Below are 25,577 nucleotides of genomic sequence, written 5' to 3'. Positions count from 1 at the left end.
TTATTTATTTATTTATTTATTTATTTATTTATTTATTTATTTATTTATTTTATTCTTATGTTAATCCCCATACATTACATCATTAGTTTTAGATGAAGTGTTCCATGATTCATTGTTTGTGCATAACACCCAGTGCTCCATGCAGAATGTGCCCTCCTCAATACCCACCACCAGGCTAATCCATCCTCCCACCCCCCTCCCCTCTAGAACCCTGTTTGTTTTTCAGAGTCCATTGTCTCTCATGGTTCGTCTACCCCTCCAATTTCCCCCGCTTCATTCTTCCCCTCCCGCTACCTTCTTCTTCTTCTTTTTTTTTCTTAACATATATTGCATTATTTGTTTCAGAGGTACAGATCTGAGATTCAACAGTCTTGCACAATTCACAGCGCTTACCAGAGCACATACCCTCCCCAGTATCTATCACCCAGTCACCCCATCCCTCCCACCCCACCCCCCACTCCAACAACACTCAGTTTGTTTCCTGCGATTAAGAATTCCTCATATCAGTGAGATCATATGATACATGTCTTTCTCTGTTTGACTTATTTCACTCAACATAATACCCTCCAGTTCCATCCACGTCGTTGCAAAGGGCAAGATCTCATTCCTTTTGATGGCTGCATAATATTCCATTGTATATATATACCACCTCTTCTTTATCCATTCATCTGTCGATGGACATCTGGGTTCTTTCCACAGTTTGGCTACTGTGGACATTGCTGCTATAAACATCGGGGTGCACGTACCCCTTCGGATCCCTACATTTGTATCTTTGGGGTAAATACCCAGTAGTGCAATTGCTGGATCATAGGGTAGCTCTATTTTCAACTTTTTGAGGAACCTCCATGCTGTTTCCAGAGTGGCTGCACCAGCTTGCATTCCCACCAACAGTGTAGGAGGGTTCCCCTTTCTCCGCATCCCCGCCAACATCTGTCGTTTCCTGACTTATTAATTTTAGCCATTCTGACTGGTGTGAGGTGGTATCTCATTGAGGTTTTGATTTGGATTTCCCTGATGCTGAGCGATATTGAGCACTTTTTCCACATGAAACCTTATTTAAAATAAACAAATGCTGTGTCATTTCTCTCCTGAAGATGACTAACTAGAAAAATATTTGTTCTCAAAAGGTCTTTGGGGGTCTCCAGAGAGTCTAAGTTAGATTTTGTTCTTCAGCAGGTTGAAAAACCATTGCCTACCATTCTTTCTTGGAGGCACTACTTCAAAATTCTCCCAAAGAGGAACATAGTTGTGGACCTCTCAGATCTGGAAAGATGCTGCTGGTGAACCAAAAATTACAGGAGATAAGACACCTCAGGTGAGTCTGGTGATTTATACTCTTCTCAGCAACTTCATTTTCCTCTTTTCCTCCTTGTCCCTCACAAGACCCCTAGGAGTCAGCAACACCAGGCACTGTTAACATCCTCATTACAGAAAGTCAGGGACAATGAGAACAGCTACCTGGCCCCACAATGAGCTAGTAAACATCTGAGACTAGAACCTAATCTCAGCTCTTAATTCCATGCCCTCTTTAAGTAAAAGGGCTATCTACTAAGAGTCCTGATTACAAATGGCAGGAAAGACAAGCTTACCAGGCCATGGGCTATGTAAAATGTGGATGAAGGTTCTGTATAATGTCTGCTGTAAATTCACTATAGTGCAAACCTCAGAAAATTAAAGGCATACCAGTGTTATCATAATCTGATTCAGCCAGTCATGCAATATTTATTGCATGCCAAGCACTATGAAAGTCCTGGGGATTCAGCGATGGCTGCCTTCAGGTAGCCTACTGTGGGGAATGAAACTTAGTAGTATAATACAATGGATGAGTAATGAGTAATGTAAAAGAGACATAACAAGGTGTAACAAGCTCTCAAAAGAGGGGCGTGCGGCTCCTCATTCATTCACTCATTCAGTACTTCTTGCTGCCACGTTTTGAGCTGGGTTTTGGGATCCACAGCAAAGAACACATGATCAGGGGTGCCTGGGTGGCTCAGTCAGTTAAGCATCTGCCTTCGGCTCAGGTCATGATCCCAGGGTCCTGGGATCGAGCCCTGCATCGGGCTCCCTGCTCGGCGGGAAGCCTGCTTTTCCCTCTCCCACTCCCCCTGCTGTGTTCCCTCTCTCGTTGTCTCTCTGTCAAATAAATAAATAAAATCTTTAAAAAAAAAAAAGAACACGTGATCTTTACCTGGGAGGATTACCATCTAATGGGGAAAACAGAATTATATTGATTATATAGACCTAAATTAAATCAGAAATGAGGTAAATGTGCCAAAGGATAGTTACCCAGTGCTGTAAAAAGCATATGTTCTACATATGATATATGCTTTTGACATTATACACCCAGAACACTCAAGAATATTTTGACTCAAGGGAGAGTTTCTTTGCAACCCTCTACTAGAAACTGAGATATTTGGTAGTTCCTTGAAGGCTTGGACATTCACAGGATAGTTTCCAGGGGCTGACTGGAAGGAGCCTACTCAATAATGCTTATACATTTATGGTACTAATTTGATAGACTCACTGTTTCTGTTTTCTCCTCTCCACCACTGCACAGAGTAAATGCTTATCCTCTTGCCCTCAGTTTATGGATGGGATGTAAAGTTGGAATGTTCCTCTCTTCCCGAATAAGCCAGGCGCACACAGTTTTATTTTTTCCCCTCCTGCAATCATATCACATTATTCATAGTAAAGCATTAGCTCCTAACCTGAAGCATCCTCTGCTGAGGGTAACAGATGGCATCGGGACGCCTATGTTAGAAGGAGTGGAAACCTGATTATACTCTTTCTAACTTTTTTCCCCTCCTACATGAAGCACGCTATAGCCACCTCATCGAATATGGTGATGTGTCAAAACTTAATTAGCCAACACTTGTACCCCATCTACATTGTGTTGGGAACGATTTTTTCAAAAGCAAGAGAAAAGAGCTTAAAATATTCTGGCAAGAAGGGAATTCTTAGGATACAAAGGAGAGAGAATAATGCAATAAGCTATTTTATATTCCCAAGGCTTTCATACTTTCTTAGATAAGCTGAAGCAGGAGGAAACTTCTTGGTTCCTCGGATGCAGGCTGGCATACCTTCTACACAAAAATGGGAAATACTGGCATGTCTGTGTGTACTTAGAGGGCATCAGGGACTAGTATATTTGAATGAAGTATAGTTCCTGTGTTTCGGGCCTGCATCATAGGGTGACCAACCTTCCTGGTTTGCCTGGAACTGAGAGGGCTTTTGCGATGCAAGAATTTCATTATATTGGGGAAGTCCGTGTCACCTTCAATGCATGTAAACAATAGTCATAAAAAGACTTACATTACAAACTTCGAAGGTCATGTTGACCAGGCCAGTGGTTTCTTCTGCTCTCCTTTTACCATTTGGAGGAAGGAGGCTGACTGTTCCTAGGAACATCAGAGGAGATCTTTCTTGTTCCTAAACTGGCTCATCTGTCCAAATCCTGTCTCCACCATCTTTCTTCTCTTCTGGCCCTGCTCCCTGTGTCCTAGCTACTCCCCTCACAGCTTCCTGGCTGAATATAGTCAATTGCTCACAGCAGCATGAGAAGAGTCTCAGGCTCATCCATCCCCTGTTCACAAAGCAGGCCCAGAGCTCCTTTCACATTTTGTAGAGATTTTTAACCAAGGGACAGAAAAAAAAAAATGAGATAAACGGTCAAAGTGACAAACAGCCTCAAAAATCTCACAATAAAATACACTTTTGCAATTCTCTAACATGTATATGGAGTGAGTTCTATCCTAGTGTCCTTATTTACTAATTGTGTGCCTGAGAGAGTCAGTCCCACCTCTATTCCATCCCCAACCTCTCTTGGCCTCTACTATTTACAGGCTTGGCAATGAGGTCTCTATCTTAGGCTCCTTCCACTGCTCATGACCATAGGAAGCAGTAAATGCAGTACAAACCATGTGGATTTTAGGGTTCTATGCCTATTCAGAGCTGGTTTCAGATCTTGGCTCTGCCACTTTTTAGCTGAATACTCTTGGATGAATTACTGAATCCCTCTGAACCTCAGTTTACTCATTATATCGTCACAGAGATGTAAAAACCATCAAAAAGTCATATTTACATGTTGCCAACCTTCTAAAGAGGCTGCTTTGTTTGCTCTGATGTTCAGCATGATAGATAATTACGAGGCACACAGGAATCTCAACAGAGAAAGATGCAAGTACATTTCTATATTTTCTTCATTAAGGCAAGGAAGTGGTTGATGATTTTCTCCAAGATTGGAAATCCAAAGGGTTATTCATCAGTGTCCCAGAAATTGCAGTTGGCTCTCCCCCGTGGCATGGAGAGGGCCATAGAATTGGAATATGAGGCTTAGGCATGGAGTTAGAAGTGGTTGGGCAAACAGTTCACAATGCATCTCAGGTGGGAATAATTCCCCCTGACCTCACCAACTTGTAAGAATTAATTGAGAACAGATCTAAAAGCATGGGACACAGACCATGCATGGGGCACAGACCATTCATGACCATTGGTGAAGTTGGGCAGACTTCTTTTTCCCTTCTGGTAAAGGAACTAGAAGGGTCACATGACTAAGAAATAGCATTTCTATCACTCCCTTGCTTCCCTTCTTCCTTGCTTAGAATCCATGATCCATCACCATGATCAGCCCCTTCCCTATAACTCAACTCCTTTATCACGGTCACCTGCCACACCTGATAGCTGGCTGGAACTAGCTCTCCACCTACCTTGTCCCTGCCCCCAACTATAGAATGAGTTTGGATAAAAACATACAACTGTATTTTCATTTCAACCATAACTCTCAAGTATGCCCTCAGTATTCCCCAGCAATGCTTTGGTCAATTTATGATCCACATTCAGGGATATCTATTTTATACCTCCTCCCCACCCTCCTCAAATTTCCCATTCCCATTCTTTGCTCTCAGTTGATGACCTTGATTATTTGAAGGATAACACAAATCAGTCAGACACAGAGCTACTTCACCTTCCCATAAACCAAACCTACTTCCCCAGCCCCATCTGCACCCAGATTCTCTTCACCCCTCCAGTTACAGGAGTGAGCTGTCCTTTCATCCACCTATAGCCAGCACCTCCTTTTGCACTGGATCCCACCTTCTGTTGCCTAAAGGAGGACGTGACGGCCACAGGGAGCTTGTCTTTCCTTAGCATTATCAGTGAATTGGATTATTTCCATTAGCATATGATTATGTCCTAATATATATCCTGTCTGAAATAAAAAACTACAACACCTATTTGATCCTCATTCCTAACTCTCTAATTTCTCTCTCTCTAGTATATATATTATAAATCTATACCTACACACACACACACGCACACACATACACATACACTGTTCGTTTAATATCTGTTGCTGACCAGATCCCCACTCAAGGCTGCAGGACTTATCCCCCCAGCTGCTCTGAGTGCTACAGCTGAGAGTCCTCAGTTGCTAGTTGTCTCCCAGAATTGCTTTAAGAGGGTAAGAGCCTCCTGCCCAAGATCACGCCCCCTTCCTGGATAGCCCTCAGTCAGGCCCTGTGCACCAGTCTGAAGGTGAGGGCCCCCACATTCCAATGGGGGATCATTCTGCAGGGCCATCCTAGCTTCAGAGCTTGCCATGGGGTCACCCACATTGCAACCCAGCTTCTTCTGCTCAGTCTTCCCTCCTTCCTTTCCCCCACGGGAGTCGAGCTGGAGAGCCATCTTCAGTCAACTTCCTACACACCAATGCTCATCTCCGAGTCTTTTCCTGGGAAACCTGACCTGTAATACTTTCATTAACATGTGAGTTCCACCAGTGCTGGGGCCTTATCTGTCTGTTTTTCAGTCAGATGCCAGGATTTAGAACAGTACTTGGTACATGGCAGATGTTCAAGGAATAGCTGGTAAATGAATGAATCAAATCGCAGAGCTGGCATCAGATCTGGTCCTGCAAGATCCCAAGCCAGTACTCTCTGCCCCATAAACACTACCCAAAGAGACTTCCAACTTATAACTTTGAGATCCAGTTCACTTTGAAACTCTGCCCTTGCTTCTGCATGCACCTGGTACCAGATGAGTCTTGCGGTTAGCTAACGCACAGAGATTAATTGGAAGAATTCGTTCTCACAAATGGTAAACCGGGGGCAGCTCATGCGTGGCCATGTAATTACTTTGGTGGCACTGACGCATCAGGAGGCCCCTGGAGGGTCCAGAATCCCACTCAGCCCGAGAGGTTTCCATCTTAACTTTGAATTTCCTTGGGCCTCTGTCACTTGAAGTCAAACAACATCATCTTAACAAATTTTGAGTGTGTGAATAATTTCTCTGTTTCTTCTGTCCTGGTATGTAAACCGATATTAAAGACTAGAATATTTATCATGTTGACAGCTCCCGCCTGCTAGATTAGATTTTGTTAAGGAGCTGAGTTTTCCTCCGAGAGCATTCAACTCCGTATCTTCCTACTCTCGCCTTCCACTTTAGACGCATTTGGTATTGGCTAGCTCTACACCAGAATAAAATGGGAGGCAGCCAGTAGAAATAGCTGAGGATATTGGCCACCTTCAACCCAGACTACCGGGGAAATACAAATTTAGTTACGAAATAAAAAGCCAATTCAGTTGAATTCCACTTTGTCTGTAACTGAGAATATTTTCTGCTTCAATGTTTGAAATTGTAGATATGTCATAAAATGTGGCCTTGCCCTGTGTTGCTTAACTCATCTGCTCCTGCTTCTATCTGTTGTCCTTTATCTTCAAATCCTGGGGACTGAGCTATTTGAACCAGACCTCCCAGCCAGAAGCAGGGCGACAGGAATGAACAGCAGAAGGGGAAGCTCCTTTTGTGGGTTTGGGTTGGGGGGTGGGGAGAAGAGAGGCTTAGGGAGGGGGATGGTGTCAGAGGGGAGCCTTAAAGATGACGCACAGAATCCCCTCTGATCCTACCCTTAAGCTCTTTTAGAAAACCTAATCTCCAAAGATTTAGTTTATTTTTGATTATAAACAAAATATCTTTCTACCCATGGTAATTAATAAAACTAGAGAGCAGAGAAACAGACCAGCTGGTTTCCCTCTTCTTAATTAGGTACCTCTGATTTATTTAATTATTTGTTTTGTTCTTCTTTCTATCTCACGTCATGCCACAAAAGATTTCCTACGGGGGAAAAAATTATATATAACAAAACTATCAAAGCAGGTTAAAGACAGAATAGAATGACAGGGCCCGGAGAGTAATTCAGCAGGCTATAAAGGCCCACTAATTTTATTACAGGTAAAGATTTGGCTCTGAAGTTCTTTATACTTAAAAAGAAATGAACAACACAGTTCTCATGGAGGGAAAAAGCACATCAATTGTGCGGAGGGAGCAAGGCTTTTCCTAACGCTTAGTGTTACAGAAATTTCTCACTGAGGGCTTCCTTCAGGAAGATCCAATGACACAATGTCCTTTACAAAATGCCAGTGGTGATTTAAAGGGTAGATCCTTCCTCTAGATTGTTCATAAATTTGAGTTTTGTAAGGCAAAATGAATCTTTTTTTTTAACTTTTTTATTGTTATGTTAATCCCCATACATTACATCATTAGTTTTAGATGTAGTGTTCCATGATTCATTGTTTGTGCATAACACCCAGTGCTCCATGCAGAACGTGCCCTCTTTAATACCCATCACCAGGCTAACCCATCCTCCCCCCGCCCCCCTCTAGAACCCTCAGTTTGTTTTTCAGAGTCCATCATCTCTCATGGTTCATCTCCCCCTCCGATTTCCCCTTCATTCTTCCCCTCCTGCTATCCTCTTCTTTTTTTTTTTTTCTTAACATATATTGCATTATTTGTTTCAGAGGTACAGATCTGAGATTCAACAGTCTTGCACAATTCACAGCACTTACCAGAGCACATACTCTCCCCAGTATCTATCACCCAGTCACCCCATCCCTCCCACCCCACCCCTCACTCCAGGAACCCTCAGTTTGTTTCCTGAGATTAAGAATTCCTCATATCAGTGAGGTCATATGATACATGTCTTTCTCTGATTGACTTATTTCGCTCAACATAATACCCTCCAGTTCCATCCACGTCGTTGCAAATGGCAAGCTCTCATTCCTTTTGATGGCTGCATAATATTCCATTGTATATATATACCACCTCTTCTTTATCCATTCATCTGTCGATGGACATCTTGGCTCTTTCCACAGTTTGGCTATTGTGGACATTGCTGCTATAAACATCGGGGTGCACGTACCCTTTCGGATCCCTACTTTTGTATCTTTGGGGTAAATACCCAGTAGTGCAATTGCTGGATCATAGGGTAGCTCTATTTTCAACTTTTTGAGGAACCTCCATACTGTTTTCCAGAGTGGCTGCACTAGCTTGCATTCCCACCAACAGTGTAGGAGGGTGTCCCTTTCTCCGCATCCCCGCCAACATCTGTCGTTTCCTGACTTGTTAATTTTAGCCATTCTGACTGGTGTGAGGTGGTATCTCATTGAGGTTTTGATTTGGATTTCCCTGATGCCAAGTGATATTGAGCACTTTTTCATGTGTCTGTTGGCCATTTGGATGTCTTCTTTGGACAAATGTCTGTTCATGTCTTCTGCCCATTTCTTGATTGGATTCTTTGTTCTTTGGGTGTTGAGTTTGATGAGTTCTTTATAGATTTTGGATACTAGCCCTTTATCTGATATGTCATTAGGCAAAATGAATCTTAAAGGTGTTTGTTGCTATGGGGGAGGGGACACATTTTGGTCTGTAAGTTATCACCTTTCAATTTATCACTTTTGTTCACCGTGGATTTTTTCATGTGAAATTTTCTCAAATACAGGCCAATCTGGGGAGTGGAGAGACTGTAGTAGAAACTACAGATGGCTATGTGACTTGGCCCGTGTAATGTGGGTAGAAGCGACAAGGATCCAGTTTTGCCCCTATGGCTTATGTGGTCCTGTGTTCTTTCACTTCCCCCTCTGAGAACTTCTAATCTCAGCTAAAAGGTCATGCTCTAGGTAGTTGCTGCCCCTTCAGCCTGGGCCACAAAGCCTAGCTGACCTTGACTTGAATAAGACCCGGCTCCGGCAGACCTGAAGACCCATGAGTAAGTAATACATGCTTATGAGATTTTGTAGTTATTTGTTAAGTAATGCTATTAAATAGCATTATTGTGGCAATAGCTTGCTAATACCTTGCCTTGACTATGCCACGAAGTTGTGAAGGTTAAGTCAGAGAATGATCAAGGGTATTATTTGCATAACCAAATGTAATGGATGAATTATAACTGTTTACTTCTCTGATGTTTACTCCAATATACAGCTTATAGAGTTGACAGCAGACCTGCCTTTTGCTTGCTGGCAAATGAACTGATCCTGGGACAGTCACATACCCAGCAAGTGCATCGTAGAGGAGGTGGTTCATTCTGCCTGGCATTGAGAGACCCATTAGTTGACAGGTTAGGTGGACCCATGTGTACTAGAACACAATACTGTGTCTATTTGGCCCATCATGCACAGATGGGAGAGTGAGTTGAGACTGTTGGCTGGAGTGACACAAAAGGACAATCCAGAAGAAGCTAGAAGAAGTGGGACAAAATAGTAAAGAGCTACTAAGAGGAGTCTAGAAACCCAAGTACAAGTCTGGCTGATCTATTGTTAAGCGCTAATCATTTGATATGATGGAGATTACTTTGTTCAATCAGTAAAGATCTGAATTACCTACTTGTCCTTTCCTGGGGGTCACCATGGGAATTATAATGATAACATCCACATTTCTGCATATCTTTTTTAACCTACTTTGGTCATCCGAGCCCAGATTAAATACCATAAACATTTATCAAGAGGTTACCAACAATTTCAGTACATATTTATTGGGCACCTACAATGAGCCAAATCCTACACGGTTTCAGGAATAAGCAAGATAGATCACTAGACATGGTTAAATATATGCCAGATTATAAAACACATGAAGACTGTACTCCATGAAGACTAAGAAGTCTAGCTCTCACTGATGGGGACCAGGACACGCAGCCCCAAAATAAGCCAGTTTGGCTTAAGAATTATTTTGAGCAGAACTCATTTGGGTTCCTGATGTCCCTTATCTTCCTAAAAGCAGAGCCTCCCCAAAGAACTCAACTGTCATAAAGCCCTTCCCTGAACTAACTTTAATTTCTCTTCTGGAACAACACCACACTCAGAAAGACGTCACAAACTATCCTATCTCCTATCCCGTCTCCTAAGAGCCCATTTATCTTTCCAAAAAGCCATTTGTTTTTCCGTAAGTGCCCTCTCTTCCCCTCCCTTTCCCCTACTAAGTTAGTTACATAGATCCCCAATTCGAACCATCCCTTTGAGTTACTCATCTCTATCCCTGTATTACTTCCATGTATTAATAGGCGTCACACACATGTTAATAAACTTCTGTTTGTTTCTCTCTTGTTAATCTGTCTTTTGTCAACATAATCTACAGGGCCCCAGCTGGAGAATCTAGGGCAGAAGGAAAAAGATATTCTGCTCAAAGCTTATCATCTACTATATGTTTTACCATGTTATATGTACCACCTTTTACCTCTTTTTATGGACAAAAAAGTACACTGATATTGATGGCATAAATAAAACTGACTTCAAATCACAAGCATATTATTGCATGAGTACATATTATTACATGGGCATCATTACTATGGTGACCTAATTTCCAGGGTCAGCTATTTCTCTGTTAAATTAAAATTAAATTGTGGAAACACTATGTGCTAGGCACAATGATGGGAGCATTCCAACAATCTGTGATTCTTTAATATTAACTCCACTGGATAGATCAGGAAACAGGCTAAAGGGGATAAAGTAACTTGCTTAAGGCCGTTAGAGTCTAAGCGCATTCCTTTTTTCTCTGCATCCTGCTATCCTCATAGTTTATTTACTGTGCTCCATATGGTGCAGTCAGTAAAAAGCAAATGGCAACTGGAAAAAAAAAAAAACAACAACCCAACTTGCCTGCCATTTCTCTTCTTCATAGCTAGAGAAAGAGTTTACTAACATCAGTGTCAATGATCATAAAGCAAAACGTCCTAAGCCTTAAATTTGCTTTTCAAATACCAGTATTTCAGAGGCAGATTACCTGACTCCAATAATATGCCTCAAACCTTGCACTGTAGGTGCAATGAGAGGGAATATTTTCATCCATTATAAGAGGCTTGTCAGGGGAAAATATTTTCCTGATATTATACCCAAGAGAACAGCATGTGGAGCAACATTATCATATTTTATTGAACTTTCATATATTCCATGCAGTATAATGTATATTTTATCTTTTGAAAAGCCTTGGTAACAAAAGAATAAAATATCTATCTAAAACTCAACGTACTTTCTAATAATGCTGCATGCACATTAATAGCATTCAAAACAATTCACAGGGCTCTGGTAGCTCACCAGTCTGTGCTAGGAATGAATATCCTTCAGTTCCAGGAAGGAAAGCTCAACCCTGTGGCTTTGCTCACTCTTCATAGCAGGGGGCAGGTGGAAGGTAAGGGGCAGAGTAAAGGGCATACATTCATAAAGGCTTCCTCTCAACTGGCAAGATGGGGGAGGAATGTCCTGAGCACTGGGAGTTAAGTACTAGCCTAGCTTAATTTGCATATTCTTGTGGCATCACAAGGGTATTGATTCTAGCCTCTGAGAGACAATTTACATAAAGGTTTCAGGGCATTCTCAGGAAACTAGCAAAGAGGATTTTGGAGTAGACAATGACCGTCTCAAGAAAAACAAGGAGAAAGAAACCAACTGTTGGTAGTTGGGGGACGGGAGGCTGGGTGAATTACTTAGAGGTAGAAGAGAGCATAAAGACACATGTTTGAGATGAGGTATCCTTCTGCTGGTGACTGAGAGCTTCACGTCTGATTCCCACCAGGCATAGTCACTCAAAGCGCTTCCAGGCAAAGTCCCTAGGGTCTTGGTATAAATTCAGAGGCTCCTATGGAATTGGAAAAGCCATGTTATCTTCTAGGGACTCAAAAGAAAGTTCAAGGTCAGACCAGTCGGGCTTGGGATAAAGGTCTTCAGAGGCTTTGGAGAAATACCACTGTCAGGATGGGAGTGATCATTCATGTTTCAGCAGTGTCTGCAAGAGCCATGCAGAGTACCGGGGAGGTGGGTCGCAGGGGGAGGAGTGACCCCACCCACACATACTCCCAGGAAGCACGAGTCACCCAAGTCACCCGGGGCCACACAGAAGGGATGGACCTGGGAGGCTGGGGTAAGCTCCCAGCAATGGTCTAGACTATGGACGTGAGCCAGAAACCATTGTCATCTTAAGTCTTTGCTTTGACTGTCCCATTCCCGAGATGCCTGGAGAACTGAGGGTCACCTCTGAATTCCTTTCAGTCTTTTTATTTATTTATTTATTTATTTATTTATTTATTTATTTATTTATTTATTAAAGATTTTATTTATTTATTTGAGAGAGAGAGAATGAAAGAGCACATGAGAGGGGGTAGGGTCAGAGGGAGAAGCAGACTCCCTGCCAAGCAGGGAGCCCGATGCGGGACTCGATCCAGGGACTCCAGGATCATGACCTGAGCCGAAGGCAGTCGCTCAACCAACTGAGCCACCCAGGCGCCCGAATTCCTTTCAGTCTTAACACTGGATTTGGAGAAGAACAAACCTAAAATTTCCATCCATTATCATCATTATGATCCACAGAGAACTAAGGGCAGGCTGAGAAATGAATGGCAGGGGTGTACCAGCTTTGCCCCTGTTAAATTATGCACATCATATGAAATGACTTAAAGGATGAGTGCCCAGAAGAAACAGGGACAGGCCATATACACTGGCCAGTCCTCTGAGGCTCATGACTTTAAAAGTTTCTCTTGATCTGCCATGAGCCCCGCGGAACATGGAAATGTGCCTACCGGGATTTCCACCGTGCAATTCTTGTTCTTTGGAGGAATACCCTACATGCAGAAGCACCACGGCGTGTCCTCAGCGCAAAGCAAGGGAAACAGAGCAGAGCAAACGGAAGACACAGAAAACACTGCCACCGTGTAAACAGAGAGAAAACACTCATGTCCGTGTCCTCGAAACTAAAACTGTGTCTTTCTCCTGACTCTAGAGCTACCAGATCTGGTACGGTGATGACAGTAACTATCTGGGGCATTTTAGGTGGCACTTCTTTGATGAAGGCTGTAGGAAAATTAACTACCCATTTAGAAATGACATTCAGTATGTGCTTGGCCACCTTGCTAGGGAGGAGAGTGGCAGCTAGATAACAAAGCAGACCTAGAGCATCACCTCGAAGGATAAAATATGTATGATGCTAGAGTCAAAACAAACAGGCTGCAGAGATGCAATTAACAGGCAGAGCATGGCAGGAACCCAGCACAGGGCATCACCTTCCCTCATTCTCTCAAATGATGGCAAAGAGAAGGAAATTGGCTGAAAGTCAGGGCTCTTCTGATCTGAGACCCTCTCCTTCCTGATCCAGGCTATATTGGAGGGTATTTTTCCCCGGTCTTCAGCTTTAGTACAACATTCTGGAAAGGGACACAGTGTTTCAGGCAGACGAGCTGAGGCTGAAACTCAGCTCTTTTTCTTGTCTCCCCTGTAACTCTAGGTAAATTATGTAACAACTGTACATCTCGGCTTCCTGGTCTGCAAAACTGACCATCTCAGATTGTTTGGGGAATTAAATGAGATAAAATATGTATGTATCAATGGATGTGGTAGGTACTCAATAAATCTACTTCCTTTCTCTCTTCCCATCTATTTGTAATTCCAGGATCTGGGGCATTTTTTTTTTTTTCACTTATCTATATATCATTTCATTCAATAAACATTTATTGAGTGTTTTCTTTGTGCCATGCACTTCACTGCTAATCAGAATTTGTCAGCCACGGCCACGAAAAGAAGTGGGCCAAATGAGCCCAGACTGCAGGTTGAAAGGGGTTACCCTTATTCGAGACCCTATGTCTCAGAGCTGTTGGTGTTTTAAGCACACAACCCACAAGGGAAATGCCAGACCACGTGGTAATTAGCAAGAACAACATGTTCGTCCAAACAAACAGGCTGCAGAGAGGCAAGATTCTGTTGCTCCCACTTGAATTTGCATCAAAGGACTCTGGCTGAGGATAATTCACCTCCGAAAGGTGATCAAGGTATACACTTTTCTCTTCACTATATGGATGCTGGTCTTTGAAAGGCAAATTAAAGGCTTTACCAAACGTATGATTATGGGTGCTTGTGTAACGTTTGACCTTCTTCTGTCTTCACAATCCTTTGAATTTTATGTTTCTAATCACAGAGTGTCACAATCCAGAACACACAGAACAGTTTGACTATATTAGTGAAGTTACTTATTTATGTATTATCTGTGATCACTTGCTTTCCTCCATTACATTCTTCCAAGTGGGTAACTTACAGTTATTAACTTTCAGGAAGCCCCTATATATCATAGCATCATACCATTAAGCCTTTTGGAAATTCATCACAAATCAGTATACAGATGACATTGATGTCTTATTGCTATTCATTCCTCCTGGGCCATTTTTAGCAGTTCATTTTTTATATCCCTGCAGTGCTGAAATATGGCTCACTCCAGTATCTGTCCTTTTTGTAATCGCAAAAGGAAAGCTTGGCAGTTGTTGTATATTACACTCTTGAGAAAAATGCTAGTAATACGTCAAATTGATTGAACAGCATGGACTCAAAACTACCTGGCACAGGGCTATTTCCTCAGTCTTATTCAGATTTTTTTAAAAAGCATACCTTTTAGAATCAGAAACTGTGAAATCATCATCACAAGGCAATGTGTTGAATAAGGATCACTTGGAAAAGCCCAGAAGCTCCTCCCCATTTCTTCCCTTTGCTCCTGCAAATATGTTTATTGCATGTGTTTACAGTGTTGTATGCTATTCTTCTGGAAATATACTATCACTGACAAGAAGCTGGGGGGTGGGTTTGGGGAACTGGGGTTGTGAAATAGCCCTGGACATCCCTAGTTCTGGGGCAGTGGCAGCTTAAACTGGAAAAGTTCTTGGTGACATTGCTTTGTGATTGCCAGGGCATTGGGTAAAAGCTGTCTCCATATGCCAACCTTACTTTGCAAAGACATGATTAGGAGTAATGTGGGCTTGTAGAAGGCAACCAAGGAAAGATGATGTATTAAAAGAGGAATCAGAATGAAGGTAAGGAACGTCAGAATTCCATCTACTCATTTCTATGCTTCCCACCTCCTCCCCAGTTAGTGGAGACTGGGCTTGGGGAGGGTAGAGTACAGGGCAGCCCAAGTGGAATGATAGTTAAGGAGGCCAACACAGTCATTGGAGTCATTTCCAATATGAATATTTGTAGCAAATCTAAAACTTCTAACACTAGTTATCACAGATGCTGTTGGTGATCCCCTCAGATCCCCTTTTCTGGGAGAGTGAGCAGGTCTCTCAGCTCCTCTGAGTGTTGGCTGCAATCACCTCACCCTCCTCTTGGGAACTGCCCTTGGCCTATAAGAATCGCGGTGCGCTGGTCAATATTTACCAACCAGCTTTCTGGGGAAAAAAGGCCCTGTTGTGTAGCATTGGCAGATTTCTTTGGTATAAACACACTTACCATGGGGATTTCAAGTTACCAACTTGATGTCACTGAATGTAGAGGGGGGAAGAGATGTTTGGATGGGCTCTGGAAAGCCAGTGTAAGTGAGCTTCTCCAGTGCAACACTGCACGTGAGCCGCCTTGCCTGGGAACACCAGCGATGTTATACCCGCCTTAGACTGCCTCCCTGGCCCGTGAGAGTAAGTAGAAGGCTGCAAGAACAGTGGTGCCATTCATGCTCAAGAGCTCCCTGTGGGATCCGCCTCCAGCTGGACTCCAGGTGGACTCCCATCTTTGCTGAACTTCTTCCCTGCTCTGCTGCCCCCACTCCTTTGCAGTTCTCACTTGAGAACCCTTCTTCAGCAATTCATTGGTTCAGGAAGCTGCATCTCAGGCTCTAAAAACTTGGGCTTGGGGAAGCATTGGACTCTGAAGGGGTGACACAACACTTAATTTGAACTGATAATTTTGCCCAAATCTTATTCTATCAGAGTCTCTCAAGCTCAAAATAAATAATTTGGGAGTCTTCAAGCACTAGGCTGTTCTCTATATTCAAACCTACCTAGCACATGGGCACTAAATAGTAACTATAAATAGCTGTATGTACTGCATAATCCCTCCTATCCCAGCACAAGCCATGCATGTTGCTTCTAGTGAGAAATCAATGAAAATAGCTACTTGGCTTAAAAGAAAAAAAGTCGCTTCCCTCAACTTGAAATAAAAAAGAAGAAATATTTTCTGAATATTTCAGAGGAAAATGCAAATGAGGAAAAAAATCTCTGCTCCATAGAATTTGATGTGAGGCATATTTGTGATATGAAGGTGGGAGAAAATATTTTCAGGAGGTGAGATGCTGCTAGTTTGACAGGTTTCCATTGACTCCAATGCACCAGGCGGTATGTGTGTATGCTTTCACTTCTTGGTAAAAATGAGATCATGCCCCTTCATCATATGATATCATATGTAAACATGTTTTGTATATATGGTCAGAGCATGTGGGTTTCAGGGCTAAGGGCCAGAAATGACTAATATTATATTGTGTCACATCTGGTGAAGACCTTAGTAAACAGAGAAAAGAATCTGTTCAGAACACGAAGTAGGCAACATTAGCAAAATGTCTTACTGAATAGACACCAGGTTTATTGTATGAGAAGAACAGATGCTAGGCTGAACTAGCTAATCTCTGAACATTTTTTATTTACCTTTTTAATAAAAATTGCATATATGTAAGGTGTGCAACATGAGGATTTGATATACACATGCACTGTTAAATGACTACTACAGTAAAACTAACCTATCCATCTACTCAGGGTTAGCATTTTCTTGTTGTTGGTGAGAGCACCTGAAATCTACTGTCTTTGCAAATTTCCAGTATTCAATAGGGCATTATTAATGATCGTCATTATGGTCTACATTAGATCTATATGCCTACTCATCCGACGTAACTACAACATTGGGGTGGGGAGGTGGGGAAATGGAAAAATAAACTGGCTGCTCTTAACTTTTCATACAGTTTAGATCTTGGCCCTAACATAGTACAGAATGGGGATTAGAACACCTACATTCTAAAATGATAAAAATATGAGATATTGGGAAGAAATGGATTATTTTAATTATTCTTTTTTTTTTCTCAGTTCAAGTTTAATAGAAACAACAAAAGAAAAAAGTGATGCCCTATTACTGTACATAAGAGTTGGCCTGCCCCATAACAGCTCAGGCCCTTCTCTCCAGAGGAAGAAAGGCTGGCCTCCCCAACTCCTGCAGGAAAGGCCCATCCTGTCCCCATACCACATCTGCACAGAGTCTAAAGTCTTATGTTCTAAGCATAACAATAGTACAAAAGAGATTTTGTTTTCATGGCCACCCACTGCAGCCCAGTGCTAAAATGACCCAGCGCTCACTTCTGCTTAGAGAAATATTCTTTGCTCTTCTGGACATCAGGCTTCATGGTATCACTGCCAGGCTTCCAGCCAGCTGGGCACACTTTCCCTTGCTTGTCAGTAAACTGGAAGGCCTGAACCAGTTGCAGAGTCTCATCCACAGAGCGGCCGACAGGAAGGTCATCTACTGTGATCTGCCTAAGGATACCTTCATCATCAATGATAAAGAGGCCCCTGAACGAGATGCCTTCATCAGCCTTTAAGACTCCATAGTCCTGAGCAATGGTATGCTTGGGGTCTGATACCAAAGGAATGTTCATGGGTCCCAGTCCTCCTTGTTTCTTGGGTGTGCTGATCCATGCCAGGTGACAGAAATGAGAATCCACAGAAGCACCAATCACTTGACAGTTGAGTTTCTTAAATTCTTCTGCCCTGTTACTGAAAGCAATGATCTCTGTGGGGCACACAAAGGAGAAGTCAAGAGGGTAAAAGAAGAACACAATGTATTTTCCTTTGTAGTCAGATAGGCTGAGGTCTTTGAACTGGCCATCTGGCATAACAGCCGTGGCTTTGAAGTTGGGGGCAGAATGCCCAATTTTGGCATTTCCTGAAGACATCTTGCTCTCAGCGGCTCTGAGAACAAAAACGCCGAAGACAAGGCAGGAAGAAGACGCCCATTTTAATTATTCTTAATCCTTCATGAGACATTAATAAGGTTGCTTCTATATGACATTAAATTTTCGTAAGAAAAAATTGGGGCACCTGGGTGGCTCAGTTGGTTAAGCGTCTGACTCTTGATTTCATCTCAGTTTATGATCTCAGGCTCCTGGGATTGAGCCCTGCGTCAGGCTCCACACTCAGCAGGGAGTCTGCTTGAAGATTCTCTCCCTTCTGCCTCTCTCCCCACTCACACACACACTCTCTATCTCAAATAAATAAATAAATAAATAAATCTTTAAAAAAATAAATTTTCATAAGAAAAATGAAAAGTCTGATCATTGCTCAGATGTTCAATTGTTAATGATGCATAGACTCCCCAAATCATACCTTTTATTCTAGTTTTCCAGTTTTAATGTAATTCTTTCATTTCAGAAAAGCAGAATTAGAAGAAAATTTGTATTTTCTTAAGTCCTTCATACAGAATCTACTTCATTTTCTCCCCCTGAAATGATGGGGAAATTATTTATTTTTATTTTCAGACCAAAGATAATCTGGTTTCTAGGCAACAATGGCCCTTTAACTGGACTCAAAGTCTCTGAAGTTCAGGTAGGGAGAGCTTGGCTGGTCTATGCAGCCAAATGACCAGGCTTACAAGGAGAAGACTGGCCAATTTCAGAGCCTTCTTGGAGAGAATGCATAACTGATATCAGATTTTTAAGATCAAAATTCAGAACTCTTGGGTATATGACTGTTTCTGTGTCACCCAGGTGTTCTGCCAGTTTTATCCTCTTGACTGTGATGGAGACACTTGTTCTGGAATGCTTGAGAGATAACACAAAGTGGGAGAAGTAAAAATTAGGTCGTGTTTTTCCCTTTTCTCTTGCTCTTCTACCTCATTTTTAGATGAATGGCAAGAGCTGAACTACAAGCAGTGTAAGTGAGTACGACATTTTGTCACCTATTTGAAAGGGCAGTTAATTTGCCAAATGCCTGTTGGTTTCATCTGTGGAATCAAGTAACCAGACAACGAAGATGGTACCATGTGATTGATACTTAACACCAATGAAATTCCTGGGGAATTCATCTGCCTCTAAATTCATTAGATTTCTTTCTTTTTTTTTAAAGATTTATTTATTTATTTATTTGAGAGAGAGAATGAGAGACAGAGAGCATGAGAGGGAGGAGGGTCAGAGGAAGAAGCAGACTCCCTGCCGAGCAGGGAGCCCGATGCGGGACTCGATCCCAGGACTCCAGGATCATGACCTGAGCCGAAGGCAGTTGCTTAACCAACTGAGCCAACCAGGCGCCCCTAAATTCATTAGATTTCTTGAGTCAATTCCCCGCATACTCTCTCATAAAAATTGTGCTCCGTCCTCGGATGACTTGAATTTTCTTTTATTTAAGTGTTGCCACCAAAATCATAGAATTGTCAATCTTTCTAAAATGTAGGAAAGGGCGGTACCTATTTCACCCTGATGCAGAAGACAGAAGGCACGGGTTCCTTGGTCACATGAACCCAGGACCAGGAGGAAGGAGGGAGGAAAGCAAAGGGGGGCAGAGGAATGGGACAAGGTGAATGGGAGAAAGGAGACAGGGGAGGGGAGAAAAGGGTAGGAGAACAAGACAGAATGACTGAGAAGAAGAAGGTAAGTGGGGGGGGGAGGGAGAGAGAGAGAGACAGAGAGATAGAGAGAGACACAGACCAAGAAGCAGGAAGGGAAAGCAAAGTCTTTTCTAATACTCACAAGAGGAATAAAGAAAGACACAGAACTAGATGTATTTATAAAATACTAAAGCCAACATCCAGGTGTTTCCTTCAAAGGCTTGCCTAATGACTGCATTGATTCTGTGGGCAATGTCAAGAGGGACACATTCCAAGCAACTGCTGAGACGCTGAGCAGTAATCCTGAGCCCAGCTCTAAGCTAGGCGACTGTGCACGAGAACCTGATGCCAACCACAGAACACCTTTGCTCTGAGCCCATCCCCAACTTAGGATACAGCATCAGTCTCTCACATTTTGCTTATCTTTCATCACAAGGCCCTGAAACCTTCCACTGCCTGCAAAACGCTCTGCTCTGAGCATAAACACAATTACCTTGGCTTCGTTTCTTTATCTTTAATCAAAGTCTTTTCTTGTAACATTCATTTTCCCTGGATCCTCCATTTTAGCAACTCAGAGCAAAATATCCTAAAGGAGAAAGAGTCTGGTATCCAACACTTTGAGGAGTTTTTGATAGCGGATGAGAAAGAGGACAAGGCAGGTTTCTTCCAAACCAATCCTAGAGCTTTAAAGGGAGTTCTCCGCTGGGAGTTAAATCCTCATTCTGGGGTCAGCCTCAAACAAACATGTTCCGTGTGCCCATCTAACCATTGTTCGTAGTTTCTAGATTGGAAGGGGGATTCCAGGCCAGGTCAAGGCTGTCGTCTGATGCTTGAGCTTGTTCTAGAGTAGCATGTGGACTTCAGTGCCTGCTGGAACTCTTTTTGTGCTGGGGTTCTCAATGTAACACATGGAGGTCATTCACCCTTCACATGGCTTGAGCTCTTATTTTGAAATAAAGTCTGGTTCATGCCATTTCCAAACACCAGCACTAGTTTTCGGTGTCTGAGGCTGCACAGGACAGGTATAATTAGAAGGCGCCTGTAATTATATCTTAAAATGTCACCCTTTCAGAAAGAATTGAATACAAAACGTACAGAATGGTTGATTCTTCTCATCACTACTTTGTTCCCCTTTTTCTGCATTTCACTTTGTCAACATCTTTTCCATTAGTTATTCTAACCATCAGTACTGAGGGATCTGACTGCAGTATCCCAGGTACTCTATTCTCCCTGAAGGTTATTATAGGACAATGACCTCACTTACGGAGGAGTACCTTATGTACTACGTAATTAGGTTGAATTCGTCTCTTGGCATCTTCCCTGTGCTATTTACTCATGCCGATCACATTATCCATTAACTTCCTCTACTTTTTTCGCATGTAGTGATTTTACAACAAATCCAGCCCACTCTGAATCTGTGCAGCTTTTTATAAAGATGGGCCTGAGAGGAAAGCTTTACCTTCATGCATACTGAATTTCAAACTCTTGGATAGGGGTTGCTGGCAAGGTGGTTCTGGATTCCATATTCTGTCATCCACGTCACCTCTCAGCATATATGTTACGGATTCTAAAGTATTAGTTTCTTTGATGGAGAAACTCTGGTAGGATTATGTTGTGTTTTCTCGTTAATGGCCACATCTCTGATGGTAGTTACCATGGTCTGAAAGTTCATATGTTCAAATCCTAATCCCTAAGGTGGGGTATTAAGAGGTGGGGCCTTTGGGGGGGGCGCCTGGGTGGCTCAGTTGGTTAAGCGACTGCCTTCGGCTCAGGTCATGATCCCGGAGTCCCGGGATCGAGTCCCACATCGGGCTCCCTGCTCAGCAGGGAGTCTGCTTCTCCCTCTGACCCTCCTCCCTCTCATGCTCTCTGTCTCTCATTCTCTCTCTCGCAAATAAATAAAATCTTAAAAAAACAAAAAAAACAAAAAAAACTATTGATGTACTATACAGTGGCTAACTGAACATAAAAAAAAAAAAAAAGAGGTGGGGCCTTTGGGAGGTGATTAGGTCATAAGGGCAGAGCCCTCCTGATCCGGGCTGGTGCCCCTAGAAAAGATGCCCCACAGAGCTCCCTGGCTGCTCACACCACGTGGGGACTAAGCAAGAAGGCACCGGCTGTAAACCAGGACGGGGGCCCTCCCCGGAATGCGACCATGCCCCTGCCTTGATCTTGGACTTCCCAGGCTCCAAAACTGTGAAGTCCATTCTTTAGAAGCCACCCCGTCAGTGACAGTTTGTTCCTGCACCCCGAAGGGATGAAGCCAGTAGCTAACAATTGTGGCACATCTCCTTCTCCGACAGCTGCCGGCCTGAGAACTTGAACGGCCACCTGCCTACTAAGCGTGTTACTTCATGTAATTCCCTCCACCACAACCACCACAACCCTGCAAGGTGGGTACAGTTACGATCTCTCTTTTACAAAGGAGGGAACTGAAGCTCAGAGAGGTTAGGCTTCTCATATTTGGGTGGTTAGTGGTAAACCTAAAATCCAAACCCAGAGCAGAACATCTGTGGGTCTCTATCCCTCCCAACCCCCCAAACAAAGGTCTATAATGTCTTAATGTTCCTTCTCCCTGTAACTGTAACTGTAAAAGACCTTCTCGTTCTGCCACCCTAAACTCATTCTGGACCTTATTCTCCCTGAAATGATTTTCACAGGTTCCTTCCACTCTCATCCCCCTCCTCGGCTATAAAGCCCTTTCTCTCACATCTCTTCCCTGCCATTTAAAAACATTATTTTTGGCAAAACTCCCTGTGCAGCCACATCTGTAGCCTTAGCTCCTACCACTTCCTTTTTCTGAGGTATCATCATTTGTAATTGTATTGCCATAATTTCATTTTTAAGAGCTTCTTAGTCCTCTAGAGTTACCTTCCATGAGGCAGAGAGATCACATCTACTTTAACTATGATAGTTCAAAAATCTGCCTTTTGAAGGTTTTAGGATCCATGTCTGACAATGCTTATTAGCATTCTTTTTTTTTTACTTTGGAATACCGTATTTTCTAAGATAATACATCCACTTTCTTCCAGAATTTTACTGTCCATTCCATATCACCGAGCTGCTTTTCCTTGTTGGTTAGAATTAGAGTCAAATAAAGAGACCCTTTATTGTTTCCTTCTGAGAAAGGATATTGTCAGTATGGCAAGTCAAAAAACTTATCAAACCACAAAATACAAATGATTAAGAATTACATTCACTTCTTCATCAGCTCTTGGAGATCTACTGTGTCCCACAAGCACATGTAAAATTATAGGTGTCATTTCCATACCAGAGCTTCAATATAAAAAGACCCGTGGTACTTAAAGATAGCTAATGAGTTCCAAATGGGAAAGAATACTTATCATTGAAAGTTTAGTATCAGTTATGCAATAAAAACCAGCACCACGGTAACATATTTAGATGGCAAAATGGATCTATCCTTACATTTTCTTTAATCTTTCACACGTGGAGCCAGAATGTCTAACATTTAAAGACCCTCCTGCAAACAGTATTTCATTCCACCGACCTGTCCATGCTAGCTCACATTCTAGCACTTCCATAAAGCCTGGTTCAGCCAACCCAACTTCTTACCACCCTTAAATATTAATGTCAAAAAGATTGATTTGCTAATTAATCATTCATTGTTTCCTTAGGTTCTCTTCCACTATTATCTCAAATAGTTATTTAAATCAGCTACTGTGATTTAATTTCTGTATATCTATATTTTTTCCCCTAATATATCGTGAAGTCCTTGAAGGAATATAAATGCCTTACTCATAAAAGGTTTCTAAACATAGCAATGTAGACACTGCAATGATTAATTGTGGTCAACTAAATTTTGCTATCAGGTTCATGGTGAAAATTTAAAAAATAGAGAAGTGATAAGATTTTAGGCACCCAACCAATTCACAGTCACTATTTCTTTCAACATGTTTCGACCATGTTTCAGGAAAAGTACAATAATCGAAAATTAGTTTCTAATGGCAGATTCTGTTGATGGCAAGGTTACTTTTCATCATGGGACTTTCTCATATTTTTCCCACCTTAAGTCAAAGCAACTTTTCACTAATTCCACATAAACCTTTTGTTTGGTGATCAAAGATAATCTTGGTTCAGTTCAAATCAACCAGCCTCATCACAGATAACCTCAGGGATATAAAATGAAAATATGAAAGCGCATTTATCATGAGGAGCCCTTAATCTAAGACGGGGAGATGAGGCAAGTAAGACTAATATACTACAGGCCAAGGTTCAGGTCCTAAATGAAATATAAGCAAGTTACTTAAAGAAGCAAATGAAGAGGGATTTCACCAGTCATGAAAGACATCAAGAGGAGCATCATGGTGGAGGCAGCACTGGTGTCAGAGAGATTGAGTAATAAAAAGGTAGGGATGGGGAGTGCTGAGGTACAGAGGTATGTCAGGTGAAGGGTTACACTGTGGCCAAAGCACAGATCACAGGGAAAGGTGAGATACAGTCAATTAAGAAAAAAGTATCACCGTCTCACTGGGAACAAAACGTAGGCATAAGATGTAAGAGGAATAAAGCTCTGGAGGGGGGATTTGGGGCCATATTGCAAGGACTATGAATGACAGGTTAAGACATTTGTACCTAATTTTATAAGTAATGATGAGTTTTATTACCTCATATTCATTTAATGGGAAATTTGCAAATGGTCATGTAGATAAAGGGTATAGCCTTGCGTAGGATGTCTTCTTCTTGCCCCTTCAAATCTATCTTCACCTTGCCCTGTGGCCTGGAGGCTGGCTTAGGTAGACTGAATCAACAGTCTTGTCTTGGTCTCTGACTTCTCCCCAGAGGGAGCCTGGCAAAGTGGGGGTAGCGAGGAGTGCAGCTGGGGTCTTTCGTCCTCAGCTCCATCCCTGTGGTTGCATGGGCTGCAACCAGTCTCCTTGAAAGGGTCATCTTACATTCTGGAAGTCAGAGGTCAAAAAGCAGTTTTGCTGGGCTAAAATCCAGGTTTTAGCAGGGCTGTGTTCCTTCTGGAGACTCTAGGGAAGAAACTGTTTCTTTGCCCTTTTCCAGCTTCTGGAGGCTGCCCATATTCTTTTGGCTCATGGCAATGCATAACCCTGATCTTGCTTCCTTTGTCACATCTCCTTCTCTGCCTTGGACTTTCCTGCCTCTGTCTATTCCTTATAAGAACGCTGTGACTGCATTGGGCCCATCAGGATAATAGAGGATGATCTTCCCATTTTAAGATGCTTACCTTAATCACATCTTCAAGATACCTCCTGCCATGTAAGATATCATAGTTATAAGTTCTGGGGATTAGGATATACATATCTTTAGGAGAGGGCATTATTCCATCTACCATATTTGTCAACTCTGTATTTTTGCCTAAAATGAAGGGATGAATTAAAAATCTATGGGTGTTTTTCAGATTATTAAATTAATGCAAGCTTGTTACAGAAAATCTAGAAGCTTTAGAAAAGTTGAAAGAAACAATATTACTCTTAATCTTGGTCTCTTTTCTATGCATAACATGGGTGCTTTTTAAATACATAGGGATCGTTAAGTGAATGACTTTAGAGGTTACCTTTTATATTTAATTCTCATGAGCAATGCCCATGTCACTGACTACTGAGATGTCCATTTTATTAAAAGACCTAAAAGATGGGGAAGGATGCCGGAACTGATTTTTGGTTAAAATGGTAGGATCAGCAAGTGATTTTAGACTCAGTTTTAACATGTTTTTTCTTCTTTTAGATGTTTCAGATCAGCAGAGAGGTTATCTACAAACCATATCTCTTCCATGAACACTAACCTCACCTCTTAATCCAGAAACCCTTTAGCACCCACCTGTATCAGAGAATGCTCCAGACAAATATCTAGAGAACTACTATATCCCCAAATGATTAAGCCAGGCCATTCAGATTTTGCTGTTCAGTAACATTCACACTCTACGCTGTTATTTTCAAA

At 42.2% G+C, this 25,577-nt stretch overlaps 2 protein-coding genes across 2 annotated transcripts in view; both read right to left on the bottom strand.

The window, feature by feature from the left end:
- CA10 (carbonic anhydrase 10) overlaps nucleotides 1-25,577 on the bottom strand; it is a 509,356-nt gene that overhangs the window by 263,448 nt on the left and 220,331 nt on the right. The window lies entirely within an intron of this gene.
- LOC118024740 (peroxiredoxin-1-like) lies at nucleotides 17,188-18,058 on the bottom strand. Its single transcript, XM_035026806.1, has one exon. The coding sequence runs from the start codon at nucleotides 18,004-18,006 to the stop codon at nucleotides 17,407-17,409; it is 600 nt and encodes a 199-aa protein (XP_034882697.1). The 5' UTR covers nucleotides 18,007-18,058; the 3' UTR covers nucleotides 17,188-17,406.

Source organism: Mirounga leonina, unplaced genomic scaffold (assembly GCF_011800145.1).
Source record: "Mirounga leonina isolate KUSES-001 unplaced genomic scaffold, KU_Mleo_1.0 Mir_200, whole genome shotgun sequence".
In the NCBI taxonomy this organism is placed as follows: Eukaryota; Metazoa; Chordata; class Mammalia; order Carnivora; family Phocidae; genus Mirounga; species Mirounga leonina.
Note: the sequence above shows the minus strand (reverse complement) of the source record. Positions and strands in the feature narration are given on the sequence as shown.

What these genes read in the sequence shown, in the direction of transcription:
- LOC118024740 (XM_035026806.1), bottom strand. Translation starts at nt 18,006, where the DNA reads ATGTCTTCAGGAAATGCCAAAATTGGGCATTCTGCCCCCAACTTCAAA.